This window comes from Aythya ferina (assembly GCF_964211825.1).
Source record: "Aythya ferina genome assembly, chromosome: 6".
Lineage (NCBI taxonomy): Eukaryota > Metazoa > Chordata > Aves > Anseriformes > Anatidae > Aythya > Aythya ferina.
Window position 1 is genome coordinate 9526368 of NC_140303.1, and position 27211 is coordinate 9553578.

General features: G+C 49.0%; 1 protein-coding gene across 4 annotated transcripts in view; it reads left to right on the forward strand.

The window, feature by feature from the left end:
- LOC311439266 (uncharacterized protein) overlaps positions 1–27211 on the forward strand; it is a 218497-nt gene that overhangs the window by 144156 nt on the left and 47130 nt on the right. For 2 of the 4 annotated variants that reach the window (XR_014694628.1, XM_084524761.1), the window contains 2 exons: positions 17764–17846; positions 26333–26413. Coding sequence is in view for 1 of the 4 variants with exons in the window: in XM_084524763.1 (XP_084380889.1) it covers positions 26333–26413 (81 nt within the window). In the remaining 3 variants the exon portion in view is untranslated. Of the gene's footprint in view, positions 1–17763; positions 17847–20899; positions 21083–26332; positions 26414–27211 lie in introns of all 4 variants that reach the window. The other 2 variants (XR_014694629.1, XM_084524763.1) reach the window with 2 other exon arrangements.

Consider the following 27211-nt stretch of genomic DNA (forward strand, 5'->3'; position numbering starts at 1 on the left):
AAGGGCCTGGGGTAGAAGCTCTCTGTATGAGTTTGCCACATTTCATGGGTGACAAATCTGAGTGACCTAAGGCTCTTTGCAGAAGGTTCGCAGATAGCCTCCCCTGCTCACACAATTCTCGCTAGCGTTTTCCTTTTTTTTTTTTTTTTTTTTTTTCACACTCAAACTGTGAGTCAAGGACTACCAGCACAAGAACTCAAAACTGACCCTGATTTTTAAGTGTGATTTAGTTTCAGGTATAAACTTCACAGGCAGTTACAAAATGAAAGCTATCTGTTACAGAAAATGGTGCTGTTTTCTCTCTTTTCCTCAATTCCCTCCCCTGTAAACGAGGTCAGGAATGTTATGAAGCTAACATCATTAATGGTTGCAAAGTGTTTTGAGATCCCTGAATGGAAGGGCTTATATAAGCGGGAAAGTCTTATTAGGATAATTATAATTGCTAACCGTGGTGGCACAATATAGATCACTTAATGAATTATTTGGCTTTTCCTTTCTTTCTCTCTCTCCCCCTCGGCTCCCCAAAGCAACATAAACAGACCGATTTTAATTGGCAACCTTCATTTCTAGCAAATGGATTTTTCACTGAAGTTCAAACACAGCAGCAGCATTTAGAAAATGCAAGTTGGTTTCAGATCAATTGGAATTTGCAGGGCCACAATGAAGAGGAAAATTTCCACACCCTTTCAACTAGAGAAGCACACACTGAACTTGCCTTTTGAATTATGAGCACTTCTCTCTCCATTACCTTGCGGTGTGTTCACTGCAAGAGCTGTCTGTGCTCAGCTGTTGACAGATGCTTGTGGCTAATATGATGAAGGTGAATTGATGGCTTAGGCTGGTGACTAACATGATATAGCTAATGGTCTCTGTGGAGGAAAAGAAATCCCCTTTATAGCTTGATCTCCCACTGCTGTGATTTACTCCCTCAGCTTCACCAGCATTTCGCTTGTGTTGGTTTGAATGTGTGGTCTTCTAGAACTGACCTAGAAGTGGAATGAGGAAACCAGCCACTGCTGTTTTGTCAGGACTTACACAACTATTGGTAATTAGCTACTTTCCTTCCTGTAAGACAAAAGGCTCAGCTGCAGTAATCACTCATGTTCATCCCTATGACCGAGAAGTGCCAACTTAAAGCTTTATAAAAATGGCTTAAGAAAGCCATTAAGTTTTAGGAAATTATGAATCCCCTTGTAGGTATTGCTGCCTTGCAATCAGTAATATCGGTGCTTAAATCAGTAAGGGTTTACTTGTTGTTGAGCCCTGAAAATTGTAATGTGCAGTGTGGACCCATTTGGAAATGTGAAGTGCTTTGACTGCTGTAGAGATCACCTTTCTTTACTTTCTTACTTCTCATGGGTTCATTAGGAGTGGTTTCAGTGTTGGTTGACCCATCCATTGAAGCACAATGCATGCAACTTGTACAATTGCCATAACAAGTAATTCAGTACTTCATTATTGCAACTATGATGCAATATCTAGCTGGAACTTACAGCTACAGATTTGTCCCTTTCATGTGCAAGGAGTGAAATCTCCACTCTATAAAACAAATAATGTGGCACAAGAGGTTGTTCCCTAGCTTTTCAAATTCCCCTTCATTCCTCCTGTCAGCATGGGGGGAATCACAGCTCTTACAGCATGAACCAGGGGCTCCTGGGCTGGGCTGTGAATCCTGGTGTTGAGCAAGTGCCTTTGCTCAGCTGTGAAACCATGAGGAATGGGTTACTTTGTTTGTCACCGCCTGTCCGGGCTTAACACTCAAGGAGCTGTGAAAGAACTCAGCACCCATGAGCAGCCCGAGGGACTGTGCGGCCCCGCTCTGCCTGCGTTTAACCAGCAAGCTGAGAAACCCCCGTGGAATGCCTTAAGGTGAGGTGACGTGCAAATGAGCTCATTTATGGCAACGTGAAAGGGTGGTGATGACAATTTTATATGTCCCGAGTGGTGTGGCATAGCCCTGTAGGAGGCTGGGGGAGGAGGCAAGTCCCAGTCTGTGTTTGCTGTGGTATCAGTGTTTCGTTTTGCACAGCGCTGACCACCTCTCTGCCCTGCACAAAGTGAAGCCACGGCTACTAGTTAGTTCAGCTTGCAAGAGCAGATCGAGTTGTTCATGCACTTTTCTTTAGGATGTTGTGTTTGCCTCTGGATAAATCCCAGTGGGCTGGGTCATGCTTTTAGAACACGGGAGATGTCAGATGGCTTAATGCTGAATTGTGTCTCAGGGCCCTCCTGAAGCAGCAAAATGCTCTGGGTTTTGCCGGGTCCCCTTCCCACCCCAAGCACATGCTTGGCAGAGAGGACAGTTTACGCTGTAGAGCTGCTGTCAGGTTTTTCCTAAGACAAGTTAAAAATTTAAATCTCGCTGTCTTCCTTCTTAAAGATAAAGCTGATGTTTACAGCCCCTGGAAGCCCTTAGATAAATGTACTCTGCCCGTGTTGCCTGCCCTGAATCCAAAATGCTACAGCAGGAATCACATCCCACACAAGCCTGTCTTGCTACAGCAGAGCCCTGTTGCATGTCTAATTAGCTTTGTATCTCACTTGTACGTGTGTATGTGTCAAAACATGTCCTGACATGGAAGTCCCAGAATATCACTGGGTCTCTGGGTGATGCTGCCTCATCTCTGCTCTGTTCAGCCTCACACTTCCCACCCTGTGCAATGCTATTCCCTGTAATGTTCCTGTTGGGCTGTGGTATTGTCCGGACCCCTTGGCAGGGTTTAGCCGAACATCTCAGGAACAGCTTTGGGGACGTTCGCTTCATGTACCTGTGTCTGCAGTGAGCTGTTGGCTGGGGAGACGCGTAGTGCCACTGTGTGCTGCTCTGCTTCGTGCGCCCTGGCTGTGGCTTAGTGCTGCCCAGCAGCCCCATCTCCCTCCAGCCCTCCTCAGCTACCCAGAGGGACGTGCATCTGCAAGGCAGCCCTCAGTGGGGACTTTGGGTACCTCGATATGCCCAGTCTGAGGTACCGTTGCTCTGATCAGCTATGCCAAGTAACAGGAGGAAAAACAAGACTGGAAACTCCAGCTCTTCATGTCTCAGAGGGGTGCACAACGTGGCTTCACCTTCACTAGGCCAGGTGGCAGCAACCAGCCCAGGACCCTCCTTACTCACTCGGGAGTTTCAGCCATCGCTCCATCTGCAGGAGCGTGCAGCCGGCCCCATCGCCGTGCTCCCAGGGTCACGCAGACACACGCCGTGGTGGAGCACAGCTAACTGGGCAAGGGCTGGAGCCCCCACCTTATATCCTGAGGGTGTTATCCCTGAGACCCCTTACAGTGGCTGGCTGGATAGCTTGAGAGAACATAGCCTGTGTGTTTCTGGCTGCCTCTTGTGACTGAGATCATGGAGGGATAGCGAAATAAGGAACTAAAGTTAAGTGGTTAAGTTGCACCACAAAACAGCAGAATCCACTTTCTGTTGCATTCAGAATAACCACAGCATCTGTTTTTGGATGGGGTCAGGTCTCCATCCTCATAACATAACTGTGAGCATTCTCTTTGGTGAACTGAGCACGTTTGTCCCTGTATACCCCATGTGCTAGTTTCTTCCCAAGAATGTGGAAGTGGATTTGGGTGGTTCCCACTGCTGCTAGTCAGCCTATTTCCATGTAGGTTGAGTGTCAAGGTGGGGTGCAGAGCTACATAAGCAGCACTGTGCCTGACATGGGCAACGCTTCTTTGTGTGAGAGGTTGCCAGGCATGGTGACAGCTCTCAGGTTTTCTCAACAAAAGGTTATTTTTAAAGCCTATCCCTCCAGTGGGAACAGAAGGTTTTAAAATTGAAGATACATTGCAGTTTTTAGAAGCAGAGGAGGAAAGGGCTTTGAATGGCCAGTGGTGGCATTGTGCACTGCAGCCAGTGCCGCCAGTCTCCACGCTGAGCTTGTTTTCCATTAACTGCTTCATCCTCCCCATGGCTCAGCGGCACGGGGACCCGTGTGGCAGAGCAGATTGCTGTGGTTACGGTCTCAGTGCCAGTCCTGGGGGCTCCAAGCACTGTGAAAGAGAAGGAGGAGGCTTTTAATCAATTTGGGGACATGCTGCCTTCTCTTAGCATGGAATATTCCTGAACCCTTAAAATACTTAATTTTTTTTTTTTACATTGGTTCTTTCACTGAGAACTCTGGTGGCTGTGAAAGGAAGGTTTGGCTTCTGCTGTTCTGCAGAGGTGATGTGCTCATAACATCCCTTTTCACCTCCTTGCCCAGCTTTTAGGGCTTTCAGGAGGAGATCGGACCAGGACTGTGCATCAGAGGTGGGCGGTGGGTGGCAGATCCGCGTGGTCCTTCTGCTGCTGGCCAGAGACTGCCCGGAGTAGCTGCAGGAAGAGAACTGACATCATTTACTGGTTCAGTGGGGACCTGGCAAGCCCCAAAAAGGGAAGGAGAATTTTTTGAAATTTCAGGTCTTTCTGATATTCCCCTTTTTATTGATTACTGTTAAAGAAATAGGAAAAGCCTAGCCAATTCATTTGGTTTGCAAACACAAGCTGTTCATTGTTTTGCTTTCCTTTCAGAAAGAGCATTTCTTTATTTAAATATTGACCTACCGATTTACAAGGAGAAGAGGTTTAGAAAAAAAGATCAATAATTTGAAATTGAGATGAAGGATTTTGCATTGGACTGAATGGAGCATTTTACCCAAAATGACATTTTGAGGTGTATTTTTTTTTCCTTTGGTTGGCTGAAAGATCATTCTTGTTTGGGCTGGAGTTAATTGTTTTGTTTCAGCATTACAGACTGCTGCCTAATTCCAGAGAGACGCAAGCAGGGGAGACTCCGATAATTGTTTATTAGCTATGGACACTGAAGCTGAGGGAATTAATTCTTAGACTGGGATTTTTTTTCAGCTATTTTCCCATGCTTTATGCATTTTGGCTAATCTCTGTTTCTTGCTCCCTTGCACTAACCTTCCCTCTTTAAGTACCTGCTGTAACACTGCCTATGGTTTAATTGTGAACCATGCAGCATTTTTTTGTTTTCTCTGTGCTTATTTTTATTGCTCCAAATGCAAGCTGGTGAAACTCTGAGGTATCTCCAAGGAGAGGGAGGCAGGGATCAGGAATGGGTAGCAAGTGCTGCTGGCTCATCTGTGGCATTCCTGAAGTCGTAGCAAACTGGACACAAGTGAAAGTAAAGGGAAATTAAAGGTAAATTATGAATGTTAGATGCATTGCCATGGCACTTGGGGCCAAAATTCAGTTCAGGGCAGTGTTGTGCCCAGCAGGAGTGCAAGAATTAGTCCCTGTTGTGGACACCTCGTACTCTAGGTAGGTGCTTTGGGATGAATATGTGAAGGGAGTGTATTAGACAGGTGGAGCTGCAGTACTGGGATATGGAGGCACTTGCTGGGAGTTCGGGGGTCATCAGCAGTGCGATGCAGGGCGCAGGGTGTGTGTGCCTGTGCTGCCAGGAGGGACGAGATGCTGGGAAGGCTCTGCGGGAGATCCCCACTGTCCTCACCAGTTGCAAGCAGAAAGCCAGAAGGCAGCGTGCCATTTCGTACAGTCAGCCTGCTGTTATCCTGATCTAGCATGACAAATTGGTGTTCCCAGAGTGGCAGCAGAGTAATCAGACTGTGACAAATGGTTTACTTAGAGCAATTTGTTTTCATTTTACTGAAAATTTCCGCAGTCTTAACAAAAGGTTCCCCCCTCCCTCCCCACTCCCACCACCTCCCTTCTTCCTTTCATGGCATTTGCATGATGTTGAGAGGGGGCTTTGGATCTGACCTGCGAGAGGGGAGCGTGGCAGCTGGCAGGTCACGATTCTGGGGACCCCAAACTTCCCGGGGCTGGAAGCAGTTGCTGGAGGCATCATGCTGGCAGGGACAAAGCTCCCTGTCCCTTTGCTGCAGGGCTGTACGTGCACTTTCATCTGCCTGTCTCTCATGGGAGCTGAGCTGCCTCTCACCTTCGTCGGGTCGGTTCCTGGTAAATGAAGGAGGTGTGTGAGAGTGGGTCCTGAGGGTCCGAAAAAGGTGTCTGCCAGTCTGGCACCTTTCACAAGCTCGAAAAACCAGGCATGGCACCATAGCAGTGATGTAGCTGGGAAAGGGGAGCTGCATCGACCTGAAGTGTGGCCAGCCAAATCTGCCCCATCCCCATTCATGGCACGGCTGGATCTGACTGCTTTAATGCGCATCCAGAAGCCGGGAGGGGAAAACGGCTGCAATAAAACAGTGCCCCCAAAGCCCTGCTTAATTGGAGGAATTAGGGAGTGTGTGGGTCCCTGTCTTGCTGGTGCCTCCAGCTGGCCCTGGTCCTGGGCACGTCTCTGCCTTTTCTGCCCAGTCTTACGTGGAATTTTTCAGTGCCACGGTGCCACTGCAAGGTTAAAACTGGGCTGGATCCACCTGCAAGCCCTTCTGGCAGAGCTGAGCAGCGAGTAACCTGCACTGCCCATGTAGCAGGGCTCCACCCTGTCCTGCTGCAGGGAAGTGATTGCCTCCAGCCTGACCCAAGAACAGGCTGAACTCAGGCTCCTTGCCTTCTGCCTGCTCCAGTGGCTGTAATTTATAACTACCTGCTGGTTCCTGGCACAGCTCTTGCAGTTCCAGCAGCTGGTGCTTTCCGTGGGCTGCAGAGAAGGGAGGCGTGCTGGGGCTGGGGGCTCTGTGCTGTGGGGAAAGCGGCCGGGAGGACAGGGCAGGGTCAGGCCGGTGGCAGGGGACGGTACTGCCGTGGGGGTCTTAGGACATGGGGCATTGATATGACCATTCAGTGCCCACCCAGTCCTGTTCCCTGCGATCACGCACCAGGATGAGCTAGGAGGCAGTTAGACCTCTGCCATCCAGCTCTTCTCGGGTTCTGGCTTCTTTCCTGCCTGGTCCTTTCCCAAAATGTGTCACTGCCCAGGGCAGGGTACTTGTGGCTCTGCAGATGTGACGTGTTGCTACATACCTTTGAAGCAACACCTGAACTCCCCAAACTAATGATTTGGGGCACACTGGGGTGCAAACCTTGCTTCTAGACAAGTGGTGGGCGTGGAGCACTGTGACGTTTTGGAGCCATGGATTTTTTCCCTCACGCTGCCTGTAGTTGCTGCTTTTTTTGTGCAAGCTAATGGGATGAAATGCTCAGGCCACTCGTATGAGTGGTTGGCCATGACGGTCTGTCGTGCTTTCTTTTGGCTCCAACGTCTGCCCGTAGCCTCAAGGGCTTGACTGGGCAACGTGCTGCATTAGGTGCTGGTCCCACGGCAGGAGCCTGGCAGTGCAACAGCTTTCCTTGAATGCAATTCCCATTCTGTTGGCAGCTTGTTCTTTGCAGAAACCCTTGGAAATAGTGCAGCGGTGTGTGACTGACTGTTGCCGACTGGAACGTGTCCCCGGCCTCGGGTAGAACGAGCTTTCTGGTATTTGCTCATTCCACGAAATGACTGAAGTAAGACCATTATCGCAGCACGGATTTCGTCATGTATTAGCAAACATAATAAAGCGATGGAAAATTACTTGCGCTAATCGGACATCCATAAATAGGCTCAAATAGTATGTTTGACTCTCAATTGGAGTGAATAATTTATCAGCTGATTAAATCTGATCATTTTGCACAACCTGCCAGTAGTTTTCCAGTGCATGTTTTTACTGTCCATATATCTCCATTAGATTGACAGATTTGGGTGGTTCGAAATGGTAATAGTCAGGGAAATGCCATGTGTAAGTAAATAAGGCTGGATTTACAGCACCGGGGCACCGCGCTCGGGTAGCTTAAGCCAATGTGGGGCGATGGTACACATTTAAATAATAGTGGCTCTGCATCTCACGTATGACCTAGAGAGAAAGAAGGAAAAAAAGAAAACAAACAAACAAACAAAACAGGCAGAGAATGTAACCTGCTGTAGGTCGGGCAGGAAAGCTGCCCGGAGCTCCTGTGGTATTTGCTGGGTATGAGAAGAGCCATGGGGTGTAGTGGCAAGCAGAGCAGCTCACAGCGCTCAGTGTTTGAGTCCCACCTTGCTGGTGGCAATATGTCCTGGTGGTGAGCATCCTTCAGATGCTGTCTGTCTGCCTCTGTGCTCCTCTGTCCCCCTCTTCTCTCACTCCACCTGCTCCCATCCACGCTTGCACACTATCTGCACCCGCATGGGGATTTTCTGAATGTCGTGGTGTTTGCTTTCTTGCCTTGATGTTAAACTCTAGTTCTCTTTCGCTGTTTGAATATAAAACGTTTCCCTTGATGACACAGCAAAGCCTGTATTTGGGCACAGAATCCCACATGGATGCAAAATTTCCAAGGAGATAGGATTAAAAAGAAATGACATCTGCAAACAGAATGAATATTGGATGGCTGCGGAGTCCTTAGACAAAGTCTTCTGAAAAGTACGGCTTTACTGCAGGCCAAATCCGAGTGCCTGTGCCCTGGTTTGCTCTGCGTGGCCACCCCGTCCCTCACCTGAAGCTGATGCACAGCTTTAGAGGCTGGCGCAGGATCTTGGGGCTCTGGTCCTGCTCTGGTGCCCTCCAGAGCTGGCATCATGCCCTGGTGTGGGCTGGTGCTGGGGAGCAGCGTGGGGGCAGCGAGGGGAGGTGGAGGCCCCTCTCCCCAAATACGCGCAGCTTGCATTCGGTCCGTGAGATCGCAGGGCAGTCAGTCAAAAAGGGTGATGTCGATGCTTAATTGGTCTTTACTCGTACAGAAATGCAAATACAAGTGCTCTCCAGATCTGTCTGGGACCTGTCATGACCCAAGGGACACCGGTTGCAGTGCTTGGTGTGATTGTCCCAGTTCTGAGCTCCTTTGAGAACCCTATCAATGAAACTCCCACTGCCTTCCCTTGGAGGAACGGGAGAAACTCGGCATCAGACAGTTTGCAGGGTAGCTTAGCAGTAATTTAAGGGAATTAAAAGGAAAAGCACCAGTGGGATGAACCAGTCAGCCAGGGAGCATTTGTACTGCAGGGCCAGCTGCATGGGAAGCAGGGCTAATAACTGTTGTCTTTCCCCTTCACATTTGTAGCTGAAATTTCCCCGCTAGCCCCAAAGGCCATCAATTCAGTTTATGACTAAGAAAGGAGAACTGGGAGAAAAAAAGCAAATTTTCAGCAGCAGATCAGTACTTTGCTTAGGGACTTTCCTGCAGGCAGATAGAAGTGTGGGTATAGACTTAAGTCTAAAAGTCACTGGGTATCATTGTATAAAAGCAAGCGTATGAAATACACAGCTTTGGCAGGTTGATAAGTTAATGCTGGCATTATTATTTAGTACTGGGAATATTTCCTGTGCCTGCTTCAGAGCGGTGGCAGGTTAGTACCCTAACAAGCAACATTCTGTAGGAAGAAAATGCTTTTTTTTTTTTTTTTTTTTTCCCTGTATTACATTGCTGCAAAATTAGATCCCAGCCAGGACTGGCACTGGCAGGGAAAATCCCAGGGAGCTCCTAGCAAGGCACAGTGGTTTTTGAAGGGAGGGAGGGTCTGGGGACGCCAGGAACAAAATTGTTTTGCACTCAGTGAGAGGGTTGCGTAGTTAGAAACCCAGCGTAGTTTCTGTAACATTTCCTTTTCCTTTCAAAAACAGTCACTGCTCAGAACAGCCCAAGGCACAGCGTGGGTGAGGGATGTGGCCAAGCAGGGAAGGAAAGGCCAAAGCTGAGGAGCTGGCAGAGCATTGTGCTGCTTGCATTTCTTCAGCACAGTCCTGGCCCCAGCCTGCCGGAGGGAGTGCTGCTGCTGCCTTCAGCAGGCCTAGCTTTTGTCCAAGCCTCTGGATAATTAGCACCGCTGACAGCATTATTCTCCTCATGTACACAAGCCAAATAATCACTGTCGTGCGGCTTTGGGCTGGCAAGCTGGGACACTCTGGGGATGTTATTCAGAGCCTGGAGTTGTGTCTTGCCTCTTGCCAGTCCTCACACAAGAAGAATTCATTCAAACCCAGATTCACTGGATCAGGTCTTCCAGGAAAGCACAGAAGCAGTGATCCAGAGCAGTTTCTGTTCCCCCCTCCCTGGCTTTGTGTACACTAATGAAGCTGAGGGGGGTGTTAGCCCTAGCACATGCCTCTGTGTCTTCTGGCCATGATTACAGTGAAACGAGGGCTGGTTCTTCCAAAATGGCTTTCTTGGCTTGAAGTGGACAGTGTGGATCATCTCTTCCCTCTCACGTGGAGATTAAAAAACGTTATCTTTTCCAGTTGATGGAGTGGAATGGCATGTGGGAGTATGTGCCAAGCAGGTCTTGAAAGAATGCCTCAGAGTTCAGGGGCAGGGTTCACAAGCTCCAGCATTTTCTTTGCATCATTAAATATCAATCTTGAGGATGCTCCCTGGGTTTTGTTGCTTATGCATTGCTAGGATGACATTTGACACTTCAAGTAGGAAAGACAAATTGCAGTCTTTGGCGAAGCTGCTAAATGTTCATCAGTTAGTGATGAACTAGGTAGTGATAAGAAATGGATGCTCAGATGTTTGGGTAGTATCCAAAGCAAATGGATAAGGTCAAATCCTTTACCCATCCACCTCAGCACACCTCTGTTGACTTAAGTAAGTGGGGTTAAGGCAATTTACCTGCTCTGTACCTCCAAAGAGTATTTATTTCCTGATATGTTAGCAGCAAGACCAGAGTCTACAGAGGAGTGACTTATCTGTGAATATGCAGTGTGTTCAGTGCTGACTCCCTGCAGGCTGCCACGTGCACGGAGGCAGAGCTCACTGCTCCCTCACAGCCCAAGGACCCAACGTGCATTTCAGCGTCTGTTTGCTGTGTGCTTTTCTCCTTCGAGCCTACTGGTGGGTTTACATGCCCCTCTCTTCCTACCCTGCATAAGGAGACCACAAGCTTCGAAATCAACTATGTTTTGTTACCTTCATTTAGAAAACAGAGAGCAGCTGCAGGTAGTGCCACAGCACGTTCAGACTCCTTTCAACGTGACACCATTTGAAACTGGAAGGGAAGGTGGTTATGTGAGGAAAAGCACTCGGTTTTGGTTTGTGGCATCATTTCCCCAAGGAAGATACTGCGTTTGAAACCCAAGGGTAATGTTGCCAGTTACTACAGGTGTAGAGCACAAAACCTGAGCCATTTAGCACAGCCGAAATAAACTCACGGGACTGAGGCAGAGGAGAAGGAAGGTGCCATCTATCTCCTACCCCAGGATGCTTGGGGAGAGGTGGACCAGGGAATGGGAATACAGAAAAGTGTATTTCGTCTCAGTCACAGCCCAGTTATCATTGACTTGAGAGCTGTGGCAGTACACAAATGTGTTTGCTCCAGAGACAAAACAGAAAAGGTACATTTTTGGAGAGCAGCATTGGTGCTTTTGCCCAGCGTTTGCTACGGCTGGGCTCTGACCTGCCTCTGATACAGGAACAGCTGGAGAAGGAGGCCGATGTTTACTTTCACTTGTTACCCAAGGCTTGAATCCTCTTCTTCAGCCTTGTACACCTGTCCATTATACGAGCTACAGCCTGGTCCCTCCAGTGACCTGCTGAAGCCACATTGGCTTTAACGCAGCATTGCTGTCTTCTAACATTGCTTTTAGGATCATGCAAGAAGGGATGAGGGTATGACAGGAAGGCCTGATTTCCAAAACCTGAAACAACATGACTGGAGAGCTACAGAGGTAACTGTGGTACTGAGTGAGCCTGGGAGTTTGCTGTTTGAGCCTGCACCCCCTGAGGTGCCTGAGCGTGCCTGGTAGGGAGAAGCAGCGGCTGGGTGTGCAGTGTGGGATTTGTGTCTCCTAAAGACTTGAGAACATACCAACCATCGAATCCAGAGAAGTATAAATAACACTGAAAAATGTAGACAAATAGTTGTCTTCATTCCCTCCAAGGCGGGGAGGACTGAATGTCTGAAATGTGGTCTGAAAGAAAAAAAAAATCTTCATTTTTACTCTTTAATACAATAAAACTGAAAGCAGCCCACATTGTCTCTGAAATGGGAAGCATGAGACAGTCAGTATTACATTTTCTTTCTGGATGCAAGAAAATGACCTTCATAGCTCACTTGAGGCTTTGTCTCTTTAGAATTATGGGCCATTTCCTTGTTAGTGGTAATAAACTACATTATATTCCACTTCACACTGATGGGGTCTTTCTACATAAAGCCAGGGAACTTAAAAAAAAAAAAAAAAAAAAAAAGGAAAAGGAAAAAAGGTCAGTGAATTTCAAAATGTGCTTTATTAAAAAGGATATAAAAGGGAGAGAGCTCGTATCACTTCTCAAATGTTATGTGTTATATTAATAAGCCATTATGTTTTAAACACTATTTGTAAGCACACAGTTTGGGGTGTTAGGACACCGTGCACATGGGGACCAGATGTTCAGCATGCAGAATAAGCTGGGACAAAGACCAGAGGGGTCAGAAGCAGTGGCAGCTCCCAGTACTGCAGCCTCTCCCAGATTTTGGGCCCTGTTTTTCAAAGACCCTGCCTGGTTAGCAGAGACCAGGACAGCATGTTAGCACAAGCCAGAAACCCTGGTGAGTCGGTGCTGTGCCTTTAAATGATGTTCAGAGATCCCCTTATTTCCCCTCTGCACTTTTGGCCTCCCGACAGGCCTGTAATTAGCACAGATTTTTCACATTCGTGGATAGATTGGAAATTTGGAAGCACTTAATGGAAGAGGTCAGTCACCTTGACCAGGCTGAAATTGCCATTAGAGGACGGCTGCGTGCTCCCAGGGCTGGCAGCACACAAACACATGAATATTCACGTGCCGCATGCAAAAATGCAAACACCATTGGCAACATGGGCAGGGCTAGGACCTTGCATCCAGCATGACACCAGCCCAAGGGCTTTCACATCTTCTGGGGACACTTCCTCGTAGCCTTACACAGGCAGGGCTTGCACACAAACCCAGTTCCTTCGTAGTACTGCCAGCACCTCACCCAGCTGAGCTTCTGCGTGGATCCCAAGGCTGGTGGTGCCAGAGCCTGTTTGCCAACAGGGTTTTGCCTCGGGGAGCTAGTTCTGCTGGGCAGCCAGGCCGTGCTTTGGTTTGCAGGCAGAACCAGGACGCTGGTTTTCCCGCTGCAGATGGACCAACCTACCTCTCTGCTTGGCCTGGGACATCATTTTTTGTGTTCCCTTTGGTTTGCTGGCAACTGCTGGGGTTTCCATTTGTGTAGCATCGGTAGGGGAAGCTGCCTCCAGAGCCTTTCTTGTAGGCTGGGAAGTGATTAAAGGAGACCTGTGAATATAGAAGGAGCTATGGGAAGCATAATGTGATTTCCTTTCTGTCCCTATAGTTATGAGTTTAATGCAGATTTCTAAGACACTGGGCAGTAAGTGTACAATGCATTTTTATTTATCTGTTTTAATCTCTCAGACCATTTTAAATTATGATGGAAGTAAAATAAGAAACCCACACAGCAAATCCTCCAAACAACCGTTAAGTTAGGAGAGCTCAGATCCTTTCATTTCCGGATCTCCTAGGTGCAGTTAATACTTAATGGGAGAAGAAGCAGGTCCCTGGCAATAATTATGCAGTTTTGAATTGAAGCTTATGATCCTAGCAGCAAGGATTCTTACAGTAAGGTACAAAACAACAAGCCCCATTCTTGTAAAAAAAACAACACAAAAAAAAGCCCATGCCTTTTAAACATTTACTGTGTGTGTTTAATACTAAAAGCGATTATAGCACATTGCTCTTCACCTTAATTGTTTGGCATATGTCATACTGTAAAAGCAAATCCCTCTCTTGCACTTCCAGAATACCGTGACATTCTCGTGCTGCCAAGGAGCCCCTGCAAGATGCTTACGAGGGCCCCTTCCCTGTAGCACGGTTCGTGAGCATTTCATAAACCTTTCTACACCAAAGCATCCGTCGGGGATGAGGAGATTATTTTATTCCCACTTTTTTTCCTGCTGGGGAACCAAAGGATGGAACAAGCCGCAGATCCCTTAAGGTCTTCAGGTGCATAAATCTCCTGTGACCAAGCCCGAAGTTCAGCGCACCTGACTTTCAGGATGCGTCTGACTAGAGGGTTATGCTGGAAGTTTAATTGCCCTTAAACATCAATCTTTAACCACCCGACCACTTTGTTGCTTCCCCTTCCAGCTCTCTGCAGCCCTAAAGCTGGCTCACCCATCAAACGCAGAGCTGGAGCTCCAGCAACACAAGGCCAGATTTCCACAAGCCATCAGTGCCAGTTACTTGAACATCTGGCACCATTTGGATCTAGTGTTTGTTTTGCTTTATTTTGGTTCTTGTTTTTAAAGTAATTGTTCACGGCAAGCACACCATGTTTTCGTTACAATAGAAGAAAACCAAGTGTCATGAGCTGCTCTTCTTAGCGAGGAGTAAAGCAGAGCAGAGTAATGCCCGCAGCTCGGCGTGGCCAGAGCTGTCAGAGCAGAACCAGCAGCGCTGTGATGAACTGGATCGCAGGGCAGGGCCAGGGGCTTCTCCAGGGCTGGCTTCTCCTCTGACTGCCTGTGAGGGTGCAGGGGTGGGACGCAGTGATCTGGTAGGTCACCACCAGGAAAGGAAATTCACGACCTTCAAACTCATTGCACGTGTGAAAGTTACTGCGTGGCTAGCGGTGCTCTTTGCTGTTGTTTGCTGGTTGTCATTTATAGAGGAGAGCAAATAATCAGAGCTAGCACTGTCTCAGGAGATGCCTGATTCCTTGCAAGATCAGGTTCTGAGAACAAGGAAAGGACTTTATATCACATTGACTGTCATCTGCACTCTCCGCTCCACTAACTGGATTTATTGTAAGGCTGCATCAAACAAATGGAGTCATAAGCTGCACCAGCCCCAAGGCGCCTGGATGAATTAAAACATCCAAGACAATGACGAATGCTGCCAAAGGGTGTTGATATTGGGCTGCCAGACCTGTGGTCTCTGGCAAAGCCCAAGAAACAGCCTTGTCACACAGGGACTCCAGAGTTACCACTCTCAGCACTGGGTGGGGACCAAATTCCCTTCTCCTCTGCCTTTGCTATCCAAGTGGCAGCCACGCTCTGCGGTACAGCGTGCTGCCTCTCGCCACGCTGTAGAGAATGAAAAGCTTTACGTCTCGAAATTTAGCTTTCACAGGTCTCACTGCCTCCTTCCCTCCGCTGCTCCAAAATTCAGCAAAACAAAATACAGTTCAGAACACACGGCAAAATACGGAGGGCCCGATGCGGTTCCTGCTGAAATCAGCCGTGACAGAGAGAGCTCCTTGTTGCTGAAATGCCATGACATGGGGCACATGCTTGCACGCTGTGGCTGGGCATTGTTATAACACTCTTCGTGTGTGTCCATGCACGTGCACTGTGTGCTGCATGTGCTTGTTATGCAGGTATGTGCACTTAAAGGAGACGAATATCTGTTAATCTCCAGACAGCAAATATATATACATACATGTAGGTCTGTGCACATATGCATATATGTGTGTACGTGCACTGCTACCATATGTTTAAACTGGCATCAGGCCAGGCCCATGCGTCTTCATAAAGTCTGGATCCCTGCGTGTGTACCTGAAAAGCCAGCCTCTCTCCAACCGCAGGAGCCAGCTCTAGATGTAAGCTGTGCTGGAGACCTTTGATTTATAAGACCTTCTCTCTTGGTGGCTCTTTGCGTAGGATTTCCGTGCGAGGCGAAATCTGAAATTGGTGATGGATTGTTATCTGCCAGGCTGCAAGGAGAGAGCACCACGTGTCGCCCCGTCGGGTACAAGCTCCTTGTGCAGCGCCGTTTTATTTGACAGGTGGCAGCCATCCGAGGGGAGACTTTAATTTGAGAGTCTGTACTTAATAGTAGTGGTCCAGAGCCCTGCCATGTCCTTTCCATTGACCCCTTTTGTTTCTTTCTGAAAAAAAAAATATATTGGGAAGCCTTTTGTAGTGCTGGGGGAATGCCACTCTCAGGCACGTGGCTCTCACCGTGAAGCAGTGACCCCAGGGGGGCCGAGAGTGGGCTCCCAGTCTGAGGAGGGAGCAGGGCTCACGCATGGGCCCCGATCCTTGGAGAATTTCTCAGTGTAACAGCGAGGTGGGCAGAGCATCAGCTCCTACCCAGACGAAGTGCCATCCATTGCACCTATGTCAGCTCTTCTGAACTGGTCGTGCACCCACGGCCATGGGGCGCTGCATGCTCATACACAGCCCCGTTCGCACCTGGTGTGCATCTTCCCCAATCCCCAGCCTCCTGTTTGCCTTTCTCTGGTTACAAAGAAATCACTAAAGGAGAGATACATTTCTTACCAGCATCATGCTGACCCCCTTTCTCCTCCCCCCAAGCCTTGAAATTAATTAAATGATGTCACGCTTGATTTTATCTGATTTGGAAGCAATTCATCACCCTTTTGCTGGTTCTATTAGTCCAGGCGATCAGCACATTAATTCATTTGTGAGACTAAGCTCAAGGGTAATTACAGTGAGGAAGCTTAATGCCTAAACGTGTTAATGTCTGTAATCAGAACTATTTTCTCAGTGCGGAACAATTGTTAGACAATTACACTTGGATATGATTGCCCTGGTAGGCAACAGACGCTGTGTCAAGAGGGGAATAGCAGAAGCTTGTTTTGCAAGTACTGTGTTATCAGCAAATTCATCTCTTTGCAATCTCTCTCCTCCTGGATTCTGCGCAGCTCGCCCCCCTCTCAGGTTTCGCATTAGCAATTAAGTTGAAAAGTCAGCTCTGCCTCTTTTTCAGACTGCGTAGTGTGGGGCACAGAGGAAAATAGACACCTTTGCTTTTTTGTAACATAAATGTCACAGGCTTTGGCTTCTGGTGTCCTTGTTTATGTCTGCAGAGAGAAAGCATGGCTTTCATAGGCTGCCCTTTGCCTCCCAGTAGGCCTGATGTGCCTTTTTTTATTTTTTTTTTCCATCCAGCAATCACTGCTTTCCAGTCAAAAGAAGTCTAGGTCTGGATGAACTTTGGGGTTGAGATTCTCCCTCTCCTGTCCCTCTCCTGCCCTTACAGAGGGCTTTTTGTTGACTTCATGGTGGGGAAGCATCCTGCCAGGGCGATCCTGGACCTGCCTTAAAAGAAAGGTGATTGAGGGACCCGTATGGGCACGGTGGGACCACACAAGCATAGCAAGGGGGCACAAAATCTCTGTTAGGTTGGTTTTCTCTGCTCTCCCCTCCTCTGCCTGAGCTGTCAGTGCATTTGTCTGAACAGAAAGCCTCTAGTTTTGTCTCAGGCTTCCTAAACATGTTTTTGCCCTTCACGCGTAGCTCTGTGCTGCACAGCAGGCACGTATGCTATCCATACGTATGTGTGACATGTGCAGGGCAGTGCCAGGGCCACGGCTTGGGGAGAGGCTCAGGAGTGTGGCTGTGAGCATGTGGTGTACACAGCATGGATCTGGGGAAGGTGGGGGAGTCACCAGCCAGCTCAAGGTAATTCAGCTTCGTGGGACTGCTGATCCCCACCCCTTTATCCCCTCCTCAGGCTGGTGTGTGCCATGTGCAGGCAGGTTTCGTTCAGCCTCTCCGCTCCTGGTGTGTTCCCCTCTCACAGTGAGGATGAATGTGCTGCAGCTGGGTGGTGCGGCCGGGCAGCAGGACGCTGGGGGCCCCACAAAGTCATTCCTCTTCCTCCCCGGGTGCCCACGGTGACCTCCGCTGTCACCAAGCGAGTGCGAGCACTTGTGCTGTGCCGCTGGGGAGAGATTGTATTCCAGCTCACCCTGGAGGCCCTCCAATGCACCGGGCACTGTACCTTGCAGAAATTCTCATTTGGGGTAATGTCCCATACACCGGTGGCCTTGAAAAATGCATTTCTTGGTGTTTGAAGAAAAGCCTCCAGCGGTGCTGTGGAGCGGCAGCGTCCTCAGAGGCCCCTGGGAGGAAACGAGTTGGCCACGATGTGTTTTGCAGATACGGCGAAGCTGTGCCAGTGACAACCACAAGAAGAGCTCTCTGATCGGATGGTTTCAGAGGCTGTCTACGTCCAGAGAAAGGTAAGAATAAATGTAAAGTGCCTGTTGCCATTAGAGATGAAGAACAAATGTTTGAGAGAAATCCTCACTGGTCTCCAGCTGGACAGGGGCTGTGGCTGTGACCTTCTCCTGTCTCCATGCCCAAATTACCAGGCCTGGAATTAACACCTCCACCCTTTTCCAAAGCGTGGGATCTAACAAAACCATTCTGGGGTGCTCCAGAGAGGTCTGAGTCCTCTCCCAGCAGCACAAGAGCAGGATGGGCAAGATGGCACGGCCTAGGCTGTTGCAGACCGAGCCCTTTCCCTGCCACTGACTTGCTTCAGTGTCCTGCCTTGCCTTACCCATCTGCGCTTGTCCCTCCTCCAGTCTTTGGGCTGTTTCACTTAGGAGCTTCCCAGGAAACACGAGCAGCGTGCTGAAGGTCTCCGGGTGGGAAACCAGCCTGGAGGGGGCGAGGGGGCACAGCTTCACTGGTGCAGCATCCTGGGGATGGTGGTGGCTCAGTTGCTGTCTGTCACCCCAGCGCAGCCTTCTGGGGCTGGCTGCAGGTTTGTCAAGGAGCGTGGCGCAGCAGGCACGATTTGTCAAAATGGTCTGAAAACTGACAACGTATCTGTGGCATTGAGTGAGTTTGTAAAAAAGTAACATCCAGGGTAATCTGACATCTGTTCTCAGCCAGCTATCGTGGCTGACAATAGGGAACGTAAGCACAATAGGATGGCACATGAAGAGGTCTGAATTTCGCATTGTTTCTTCTCCTTTGTGCTGGAATAACTTCTTAGCAGTGTAGAAAACCTATTTCTCACCCTTTCACATTCTCCTGGCAGATCTTTGAATATTAATGCTGTCTCTGGCATCCGTGAGTCAAAGCACTCTGCGCTGGGCTGATGAGGGTTGTAGGGCACAAGCGACATCCCCGTCTCCTGCACGGGTGACGAGCAAAGCCCCCGGGCTGCGGTGGCACCTCATGCTGCGGTACAGGGTGGCACTCACTCGGCAGGACCTGGCCTGGCAATCGGGAGGTCGGGATTTATCAAGCAGCTCTGGCACTGGCTTCCCTTTTGTCCGCACTCTGCTGGTGATGTTAAAAGTACGGTGACTTGTTGAGAGGAGCGCTGAAGCTCGGGATGGCTGAGCCCGTTGTACCATCCAAGGCCTTTGACTTCCTCTGCGACCAAATGGCGAACAGGAACAAGAGACGTAGCCCCATCATCGTGTTAGGGACCCTAATCCTCAAAATTAGTCCCAAGTTACTGTAGGTACCATTTAAAACTACAATATTCAAACAATAGCTTCTAAAATATTCTCCTCCTCCTCCTCCTCTTTTTGTCCTTATTAAAAGCTATAGAATATTTCTAATGTGACAGGAAACATCCTCCATTGTTTCGCCACTATATTTGACTGAAGTGAAGCTGCTTGCCTGCACAGACGTACCCACCTCTGAATGCTTTGCTATTCTGGGCCCTGTACAGGTTGGAGCCTAACTTATTTTAACTATTGCACTCTCGGCTGCCTTGTAGAGTTCTTGCAGGCCATTAAAGCTTGATGCGGTTTTACCCTCTCAGCTAACAGAGACCCCAAACAATACATGGATTCTGTTAAAGTACAAAATGCAATCATTGTAGGCAATTAGGAGATAAACTTCATCCTCTCTTGTGTGTTTGGCGGTCAGACGCTTTGAGATCCTTGCTGCCCACCAGGACATACTCTCTGCCACCCTTTTATCCAGAGGTCATGGACAACAGATGCGGTAAGGAAATAAAAATTGAAAGCTCCAGATTTGCAGCACTCGAAGTGAAGCCTTCTGAGCCCTGCTGTGCCTGGCGAGGCTCATCCCATGGCCCCATCTCCGGGCACGGCTCATGCCCCAGGATCCCCCACAAGGATGGATGTCTCTCCTCTTGCTACAGCAGCTCTGTGCAACTGTTCCACCTGGAACTTCTTTGCAAGTTTGCCTGGCCAAAAAAAAAAACAAAAAAAACACAACAAAACCAACAGAAGAATGAAAATCCTTGCTCCCATGCCTTTCTATGATGCAGGAACAGTGATGTTGCTGAAACTGAATTGTTCTTGCTGCTCACACGACTGCAAGTGCTGTAGGACCTCACCAGCTTCAATACTGAAACGCTGTTGGGCTAAAAGCTAATCTGCTGAGTCCCCGGGGCTGTGGATGGAGGAGTGAGATGACAGACAGCTCCAACTGTGCAGTGGCAGAGCTTGGCATTCCTGAGCCACTCCCAGCTAAAATGATCCTCACCTCCATCTCTCCCAGCTCACCAGGGTGTAGTATTTCACCCATGAAAGGTTCATCCATCCAGCCACACTCCGTTCGGCATGGCGTACTGATATACCTGCCTGGGCCCTGTTCCTGAAGTCACCGAGCACCTGTAGGTGTTTGCTGAGGGCAAGCAGGGGCTGCCTTGTAGCCCTCCTGATTTCCCGAAGGACCTGGGGGCAGCTCAAGCTGTAGTAAGTCTGCATTCGATCAGCACTGGAAAATCCCCCAGTCGTTACTCCTGCCTTCCATGCACGATCATTTTCTCCCTTGCAGTTATAAATACGTTCAATCAAAACGAGTGTGTTTTACTCCTCTTTGTAAACAATGCAAATGCAACGCAAACATTTCACTGTCTGCTGCTCAGTATTTCTGCATAATCTGGCAATCCTGCACAGAGCAGATAAAATGGTAGGGAAGGAAAGTTCTTAGCTCATTTCTCTTTTCTGGCAAAAGCATTCTGTCTAATGGCAGGCCACTCCATCTGCCTGCCCCAGATACGCAAACATCTCATGTCTGTCTTGCTGTAGTGTCACCTCTGTTGGGGTCCTGGGAGGTGTCGCAGCCCCCGGTTCCTGCCCAACACCCTGTTCCTGGTTGGAAGCCATCACCACCCCATCAAACACCAGTTTTAGCAAATCAGCAAATTCAGACAGGAAAGTCTTGAACATTTACCCCTTTCCTGCTGCTGTAGGAAATCCTGTATTTCCTATAGAATCATAGCGGGCTTGTTTCTACTCAGCCTTAAACCACATTCAGCACGCAGTCCTTACGTTCATTTTCCTTGGTTTGACAGGACTCTGGGGTGCCACAACTCTTGTTTGAAACTTCAAGCAGCAACGTTGCATTCAGTGCAGCTAACAACGGGCAGCCCGACCCTGCCAACTGCTATGTTAAAAACTAATGGAGGAAGGAGAACAAACACCTGCAGAAGCTGTTCCATATGTAGCAGAGGCACAGAGCGCATAAAAGTAGTATGGTAAGCTGCCCTGCAAGTCACCCGTTAAGTGCCATAAAGATGGGCCAGTCTGCATGTTCCCCAGCTCCTGCAGCAGTAGCATGGGCCACCAGTTTGCACTGGGAGGTATCCAGCTCCCTCCTGCTGCAGGCGGCTCATGGCACAGCACACTGCTCAGGACTGCTCACCGCTCACCAAAGCAGTATTGGAGCAGATCAGCTGAAAGAGATCAGCTGGCTCTTCACGCGGTACAGCTGTTTCTTTATCCCTCCTGTCCTCCCCTGGGTCTGTCCCCTCCCCAGTCCCTGTCCCTGCCTTGCCAGGAGCACACTTTGGTAGAAAAGTCTGAAAAATCAGGGCCATTTCCATTCTGTGGGACCAAAGGGTTTCCTTTGTTATAATTCCTCTGTTCAGCTCTGTGCAAGGCCCTCACATGGGGCACTGCGACACACGCCCTGGATAATGGAGACAAAAGCAGATTACTGTGGGGATGCCTGAAAAGAAACCGTGACTTGTTCCCTTGTTGCTACAATCTTGTTTACTTGCTGTGCTTTGCAGGAAGCAATTCATACAGGTTTCTTTTGCATAACAATAGTAAAGGCTTTTCGTGGTAAAAGAAAAACAAACCACAAACAAAATAGGGAAAAACCGGGCGAGAATTTATCACAGAGACGAACGCAGGCTTGCCTGAAACCGTTTATGCTGTTCATGCCATTTATGCCAAATGAAATCTTCAGTTTCTGCTTCCTTAATGTTGTCTCCCAGTGTCAGGGCCGTGATGCAGTGTGACAGAGGGCTTGAGGTGAAGGGCTGGAGGCTCAAAGGCAGTGTTAAACTCATTTCTCTGCTGGCCCATGGCAGGAGATAGCAGGGAGAGAGGACAGCAGCTGGGCTTTGCTAAGGCTGGGCTGCTGCATGTCTTGGCTTGGTGTTGGTGGTTTGGGTTTATTTTTTTGGCAGATACTTGGAAGAAAGTAGGCCCAGGTTAAAGGTCAGGTTTAACATGCTCTTGGTGTCTCTTGTGTTTCTGTAGCCTCACCTTGCTGCCTCCATCTCAGCCTGGCCATTTTCTGCACTGAAACGAGGCTTTTGCAGTTGTGTTGGGTGTTCGTCAGCTGTTCCCCCCGGAGAGGTGAGCACACACAGGAGGTCGGTGGCACAGAGCGGGCATCCCTTCTGGAGGTGCTCCCTGAAACGAGGACCTCAGCAGGTGCTCTGTCAGCTGGGGTTAAACCCAGCTGTGCCCTGCTCTGGCCCATGCTGTTGCTTTGCAAAAGTAAGGGGAAGACAGGTTTGAGTCGACAGTTGCAGATAACATGGAAAAAGGTTTTTAAGTCTTGCCATGTGATCATTTTTAAATAGAGACACACAAAGACTCAGGTTGGCTCCCTGAGCTGGGCTAAGTGCATCAGAGGCTGCACCCAGCTGCCTGTTTTTGGCAGCATCCCCTCTGGGAAGATGCACAGTCCCCCTGTGGTCCTGGGGCCCTTCCAGGGGCACATCATTGCTCTCAGGGGCATTCAAGGCTCTGCCCGTGCAATTCGGTTTAACCTCATCATGCTGTAACCCCCTTCTCCCGCTTTGTTCCTCCAGCTGCTGTTTCTCTGGTTGCTGGGACAAGTTGAGGCTGTCCCCATGCCAGTCTGGGTGTTACATAGTGACCCCTGGCCTGGTGGCTGAGCTGGGGGTCAGGTTTGGAAACAGCACTCAGCAGGTGAGCACCAGAGATCAGTAAGGAGCAAAGGCCAGAGCTGTTTGGCCACCGCCACCAACCACCAAGGCACTGTAGCCTCTCGGTTAAATACAAACAGACGTGGGAGGCTCAGGCCTTGACGCTCCTGGGGTCCACTGTGCCACTGGGCCCCACAAGGCGCCCATGCTCCCCATCCCAGGTCCAGCTCTGGGTAGCACCCCCAGCCTTCACTGAACACTGGAGGCGCTGGCATTTGAGGCTGGTTAAAAGCTGAAGAGCTGAGGCATTTCCTGGGAGTGAGTGCTTTGCACAGCCTGAATCTGCCTGTGTGGTAGGCACTCTGTAATCCTGGCAGAGGAATTTAGTTGAGAGAGCATTATGGGCAGATTAAAGTAGCCAAGGGGCAGTTCATTTGCTGCCCTCTGCTCTTCTGGCTTGACTTTTTCTAGCGTCAGGCAGCAATGTACAAAATATTTCCTGGGCCACTCAGAGATCTACACGAGATGTATTCAGCCCTGTGACTTAGCAGTAGCTGCCGTGACTTCAGTGCTGCTGTTTATTTTTCAAAAAAGGCTTCTGATGGTTTTTTTACTTGGTATAATCTTCTGTACATGAGGAGTGTTTTCTTTGTTTTAAATGGGATATTCAGCGACTTCTTTGCAGCTTTCCAGTTGTATATTTTGTAAATTGAGTGCAAGCTTTAAAGAGCTTTGTCTGACTTCTGGGGCTGCTCCATGGCTACTGAAATGTTGACCCAACCTCTCCTGCCTACGTGGTCCCAGACTTTACCAGTGGTGGTACGGGGCCTGCAGCTGCTGCTCGCTTTGCTCTTGGCGAGCCCAAAGATCGGCAGCGCACCGCCCGCCTGCGTTCAGCACCCAGGGGTGCAGCTGAGCCCTGCTGGGACAAAATGCTGCTGCTGCTGCAAGCCCCAGCCACCCGCTGGGCAGAGCTCCAAAGCCTGCTGCTGCTGTGGTTGTGGTGGGTCATCCAGCCCTGCAGATAGTTTTTTTTTCTTTTCTTTTACGGCACGATCAACCTTTATTCTGAAATGAGTCTTCATGTCTGAATAATTTCATATGCACTTGCCCATCTGTTTCATGAAAGACACAGATAACCTCGTGCAGCATGAAACTGCCTGCAAAAGCTAAATTGTGCTTTTCAGCAGCAGCTTAAACACCTGAATTTAATAGCCTTTGCAGGGCTTGTCTGAATGAGTGGCAGAGGGCTTTAAATTAATATTGTTTCACAGGAAAATAGCTGGTTGATTAATCCTTTTTTTTTCTTTTTTTTTTTGGGGGGGGGAGGGGGCAGGTAAATCAAACCCACCTGGGGACAGTGAATTGGGGTGGGGAGGGTGTATTTAATAGCACGCTTCTCTTGTCTGTCTCGTGTCTGGAATTTATTTGTGCTGAAGCATCGCTAAAGTTTTACAGCAATGATATCAGGAGTTTTTAGTGCCATATCTCAGACTTTGCATCAGACACCATTTCCTCCGCGCCGTATTAGCTCAGCCGCAGTCTGTGTCGGTGCACGTCCTGGTGTGCAGAGAGGACTCGGTGCTGCTGCAGCAGCCAGGGCTTGGTGCTGGAGCCCCGCAGGGTGCCAGGAGGCCACCCTGTCTCCAGAGCCCCCCCCAGAAGGCAGGGGCCTGTGGCAGCACACCTGTCTGCTGGGGAGCCAGACTTCATCTGTCCCTGCCGAAAATGCGGGTCATAATCCCTCATAATTCGTGGAGCATGCGTGCTTAATAACATCAAACTGGCAGCTTTGCAGCAAACAGTGCTGGTACTAAGAGCTGTGTTCCTGATGCTCTCCAGCTGAAGCCTTCGTCTGCCTTTGTGACCATTCAGAGGGGCTCCACGTGCACACCCGGCACAGCAAAGAGAATTGTACGTGGCTGTGAAATGACCTTTCCAGACTACTGGGTATAAAATGTTGAGGTCATTCCTGAAACAAATAGTTGCAATCCAGGGAGACTGGAGTATTTTAAAATGCGCCTCAAAGAGCCAAATGACCTTTACTGTTTCGCACTAAATTTAAAACGCTCTCTGGAGTCCCGGTAACACGGTTAGCCAGAGAGGCAGATCCAGGGCAGTGAGAGCGTTTTGATGTGGGGTGCGTGCCAGAACCCGAGGGATTAACCCCGGCACTCGCAGCAGGCAAGGTGCTGGGAACGGGCCATGGGACCCTATGGGGTGGGGCTTGGCTGGGGGTGTGCCTCGGGTCAGCCCCTCGTGTTGGGGTTTTGTGTTATAGTAAACTGCACCCCAGCCCCCAGCGAAGCTGTACACCAACCTGACCCCGGCTGGGGCTGCCCTGGGGTTGAGGAGCCGCAGCAGGACCCCATGCAGGTGAGCTGGCACGCACGGCAGCAGGACTGAAACCATTCACAGGCTTTGTGCACATCCCACGATGGTCACAGCACAGAGCCCTGTGACATAACAAGGGGGTGTCGGTGTTCTTGGCACCGAGCAGCAGGGAAGAAGGGGGTTGCTGCTGGAGATGGTCCCTGCCTGCAGCTCTGGAGGCTGCCCCGAAGCTTGCTGGCCTTCACCTGGCTCCGGGCCATCCCGTGTGCGGGTGCCTTTCCATTTTGCCAGGGGTAGCCCCGAGCTCCCAGCAGCCCCCCAGGCAGTGCCGCCTGCAGGTAGGGACGGGGCTGCCCCAGCCCAGGTGCCCTGCGCAAGGTTTCAGCACGCGAGGCCAGGACAGGCGCGGGGGTCGTGTTGCTGGAAATGCTCCATATCCCTGGGAAGAAATTCCACACGGACACAGAGGCGTTTTGTTTCATATTTTATTGAATTTCATTTATATTAAATTAAAAATATATTTCTGACAGATTCATGTAACAAAAAGGCAGAACAGTTTTCAAATTGTTCAGCTGGGATGAGCGTGGGTTGATGCAAGGTGGGTCGCAGTCTACATTTGCCTTAACAAACAGATAAAGCTCTACCCCAAGGACCATGAGGAGAAACTCGGGACTGCACACGGGGGGAAAAAGTATAACCACACAAAAGAGAAGATCCACAGGCTTCTCCCCAGCCTCCAAACAAGACAAAAGGGGAGGGAAGGGGAAAAAAAAGAAAAAACAAGAAACCATGAAAAGAAGGGAAATTATGCTAAAATATGTACCTAATATTAACCCAGGTCAGTAAGTATTTTAACAGTGCGTAATCCTCAATAGCTAAAATATGAGAAACAAAAGGTTAAAGTAACATTACGCCACACACAATTGGCATACCCTACTGTGTAAGCAAGTGCAGAAAGTCTGAACACACCACAATAGTGCTAAAACACAGAATCACACAGAATGCCAAAAATGGTATTTCTAATCAAAACCAGAGGGTGGGAAGGGAAAGAAAGAAAAGGGGAGGAGCGGCATAAATCACAAGCAAATTACCTATATACAAATCAACCCTAAGGACAATTATGTTCCAAATAATGGTGTCCACAAGGAAAATAAAAGCAACATTATCCTTATTTACAAATGCAACTAGCTGTGTCTTTAACAAGCTATAAAAATACTATTCACATTTTCAAAGTAACATACAGTAGTTTTTGTATTTTTGTTTCAGAAAGGCAGCTAACTCTGAATGCATCACTCTGCACGAAATGAGTGTCTTCCCCAACATGCTGATGCTTCTCTTCTTCCAAAGGTACTTCATAAGGCAGAAGTAGTTAGTGTGTAACACCTCTGTGCACTATAAACACATGGAGAATTGCCTAAAAACCCTCCTCACCCCTGCCTCGCCTACCTCCTGGCAGGCAGCTGTGCTGGTTTGGGAGGTGCTGCGAGGGGCGCCCACCTCGCAGGAACCCTGTGCTCCTCCTGGTTCGCCTCCCAGACCGGGCCCAGCCTTGGATTTTGAGGGGGCAGCAGTGTCGTCCTCCAGGCTTGGGAATTTGAGCCTCACCAGGAGGAATACGTAGTTTGAGACTGCAAGGTAAAGAAATCTATTTTGGATAGGTTGTTTTGGATAGTCTGTTCTTACAAACAGACTTCTTTTTCCCCTCAGTTTCCCCTCCATACACTAGGGCCGCTACCTCTTTAGAAATTCCAACTTAGGATGTTGGGGAAATTTCAAAAACTGGGCCAAAAAAAATAGGTGAAAACCACTGTGGATAATGTACGGAATGTGCACCAATTTCCAACATGAAATGCTATTAAATAACTGTGATTTTTCTTTGATCTGCATTTTCTCCTCAACATACCCCACCATGAAGACACGTACCCAGCAAATACCTTCAGTCCCCGTCTCCAAAGGAACATTGGTTGTAGTGCATTCAAAGTTAGCTACCCCTTACACAGCTGCTCAGTTAATAATCGACCCATTTAACAACAGTACCAGTTTATGCTACATATGTCATAGTACCTTACCTCAAAAGAACGGCATACATATCTACACTTACTTATAAAATACCATTCACAGTTTCTTACTGTGGTTATCCCAAAA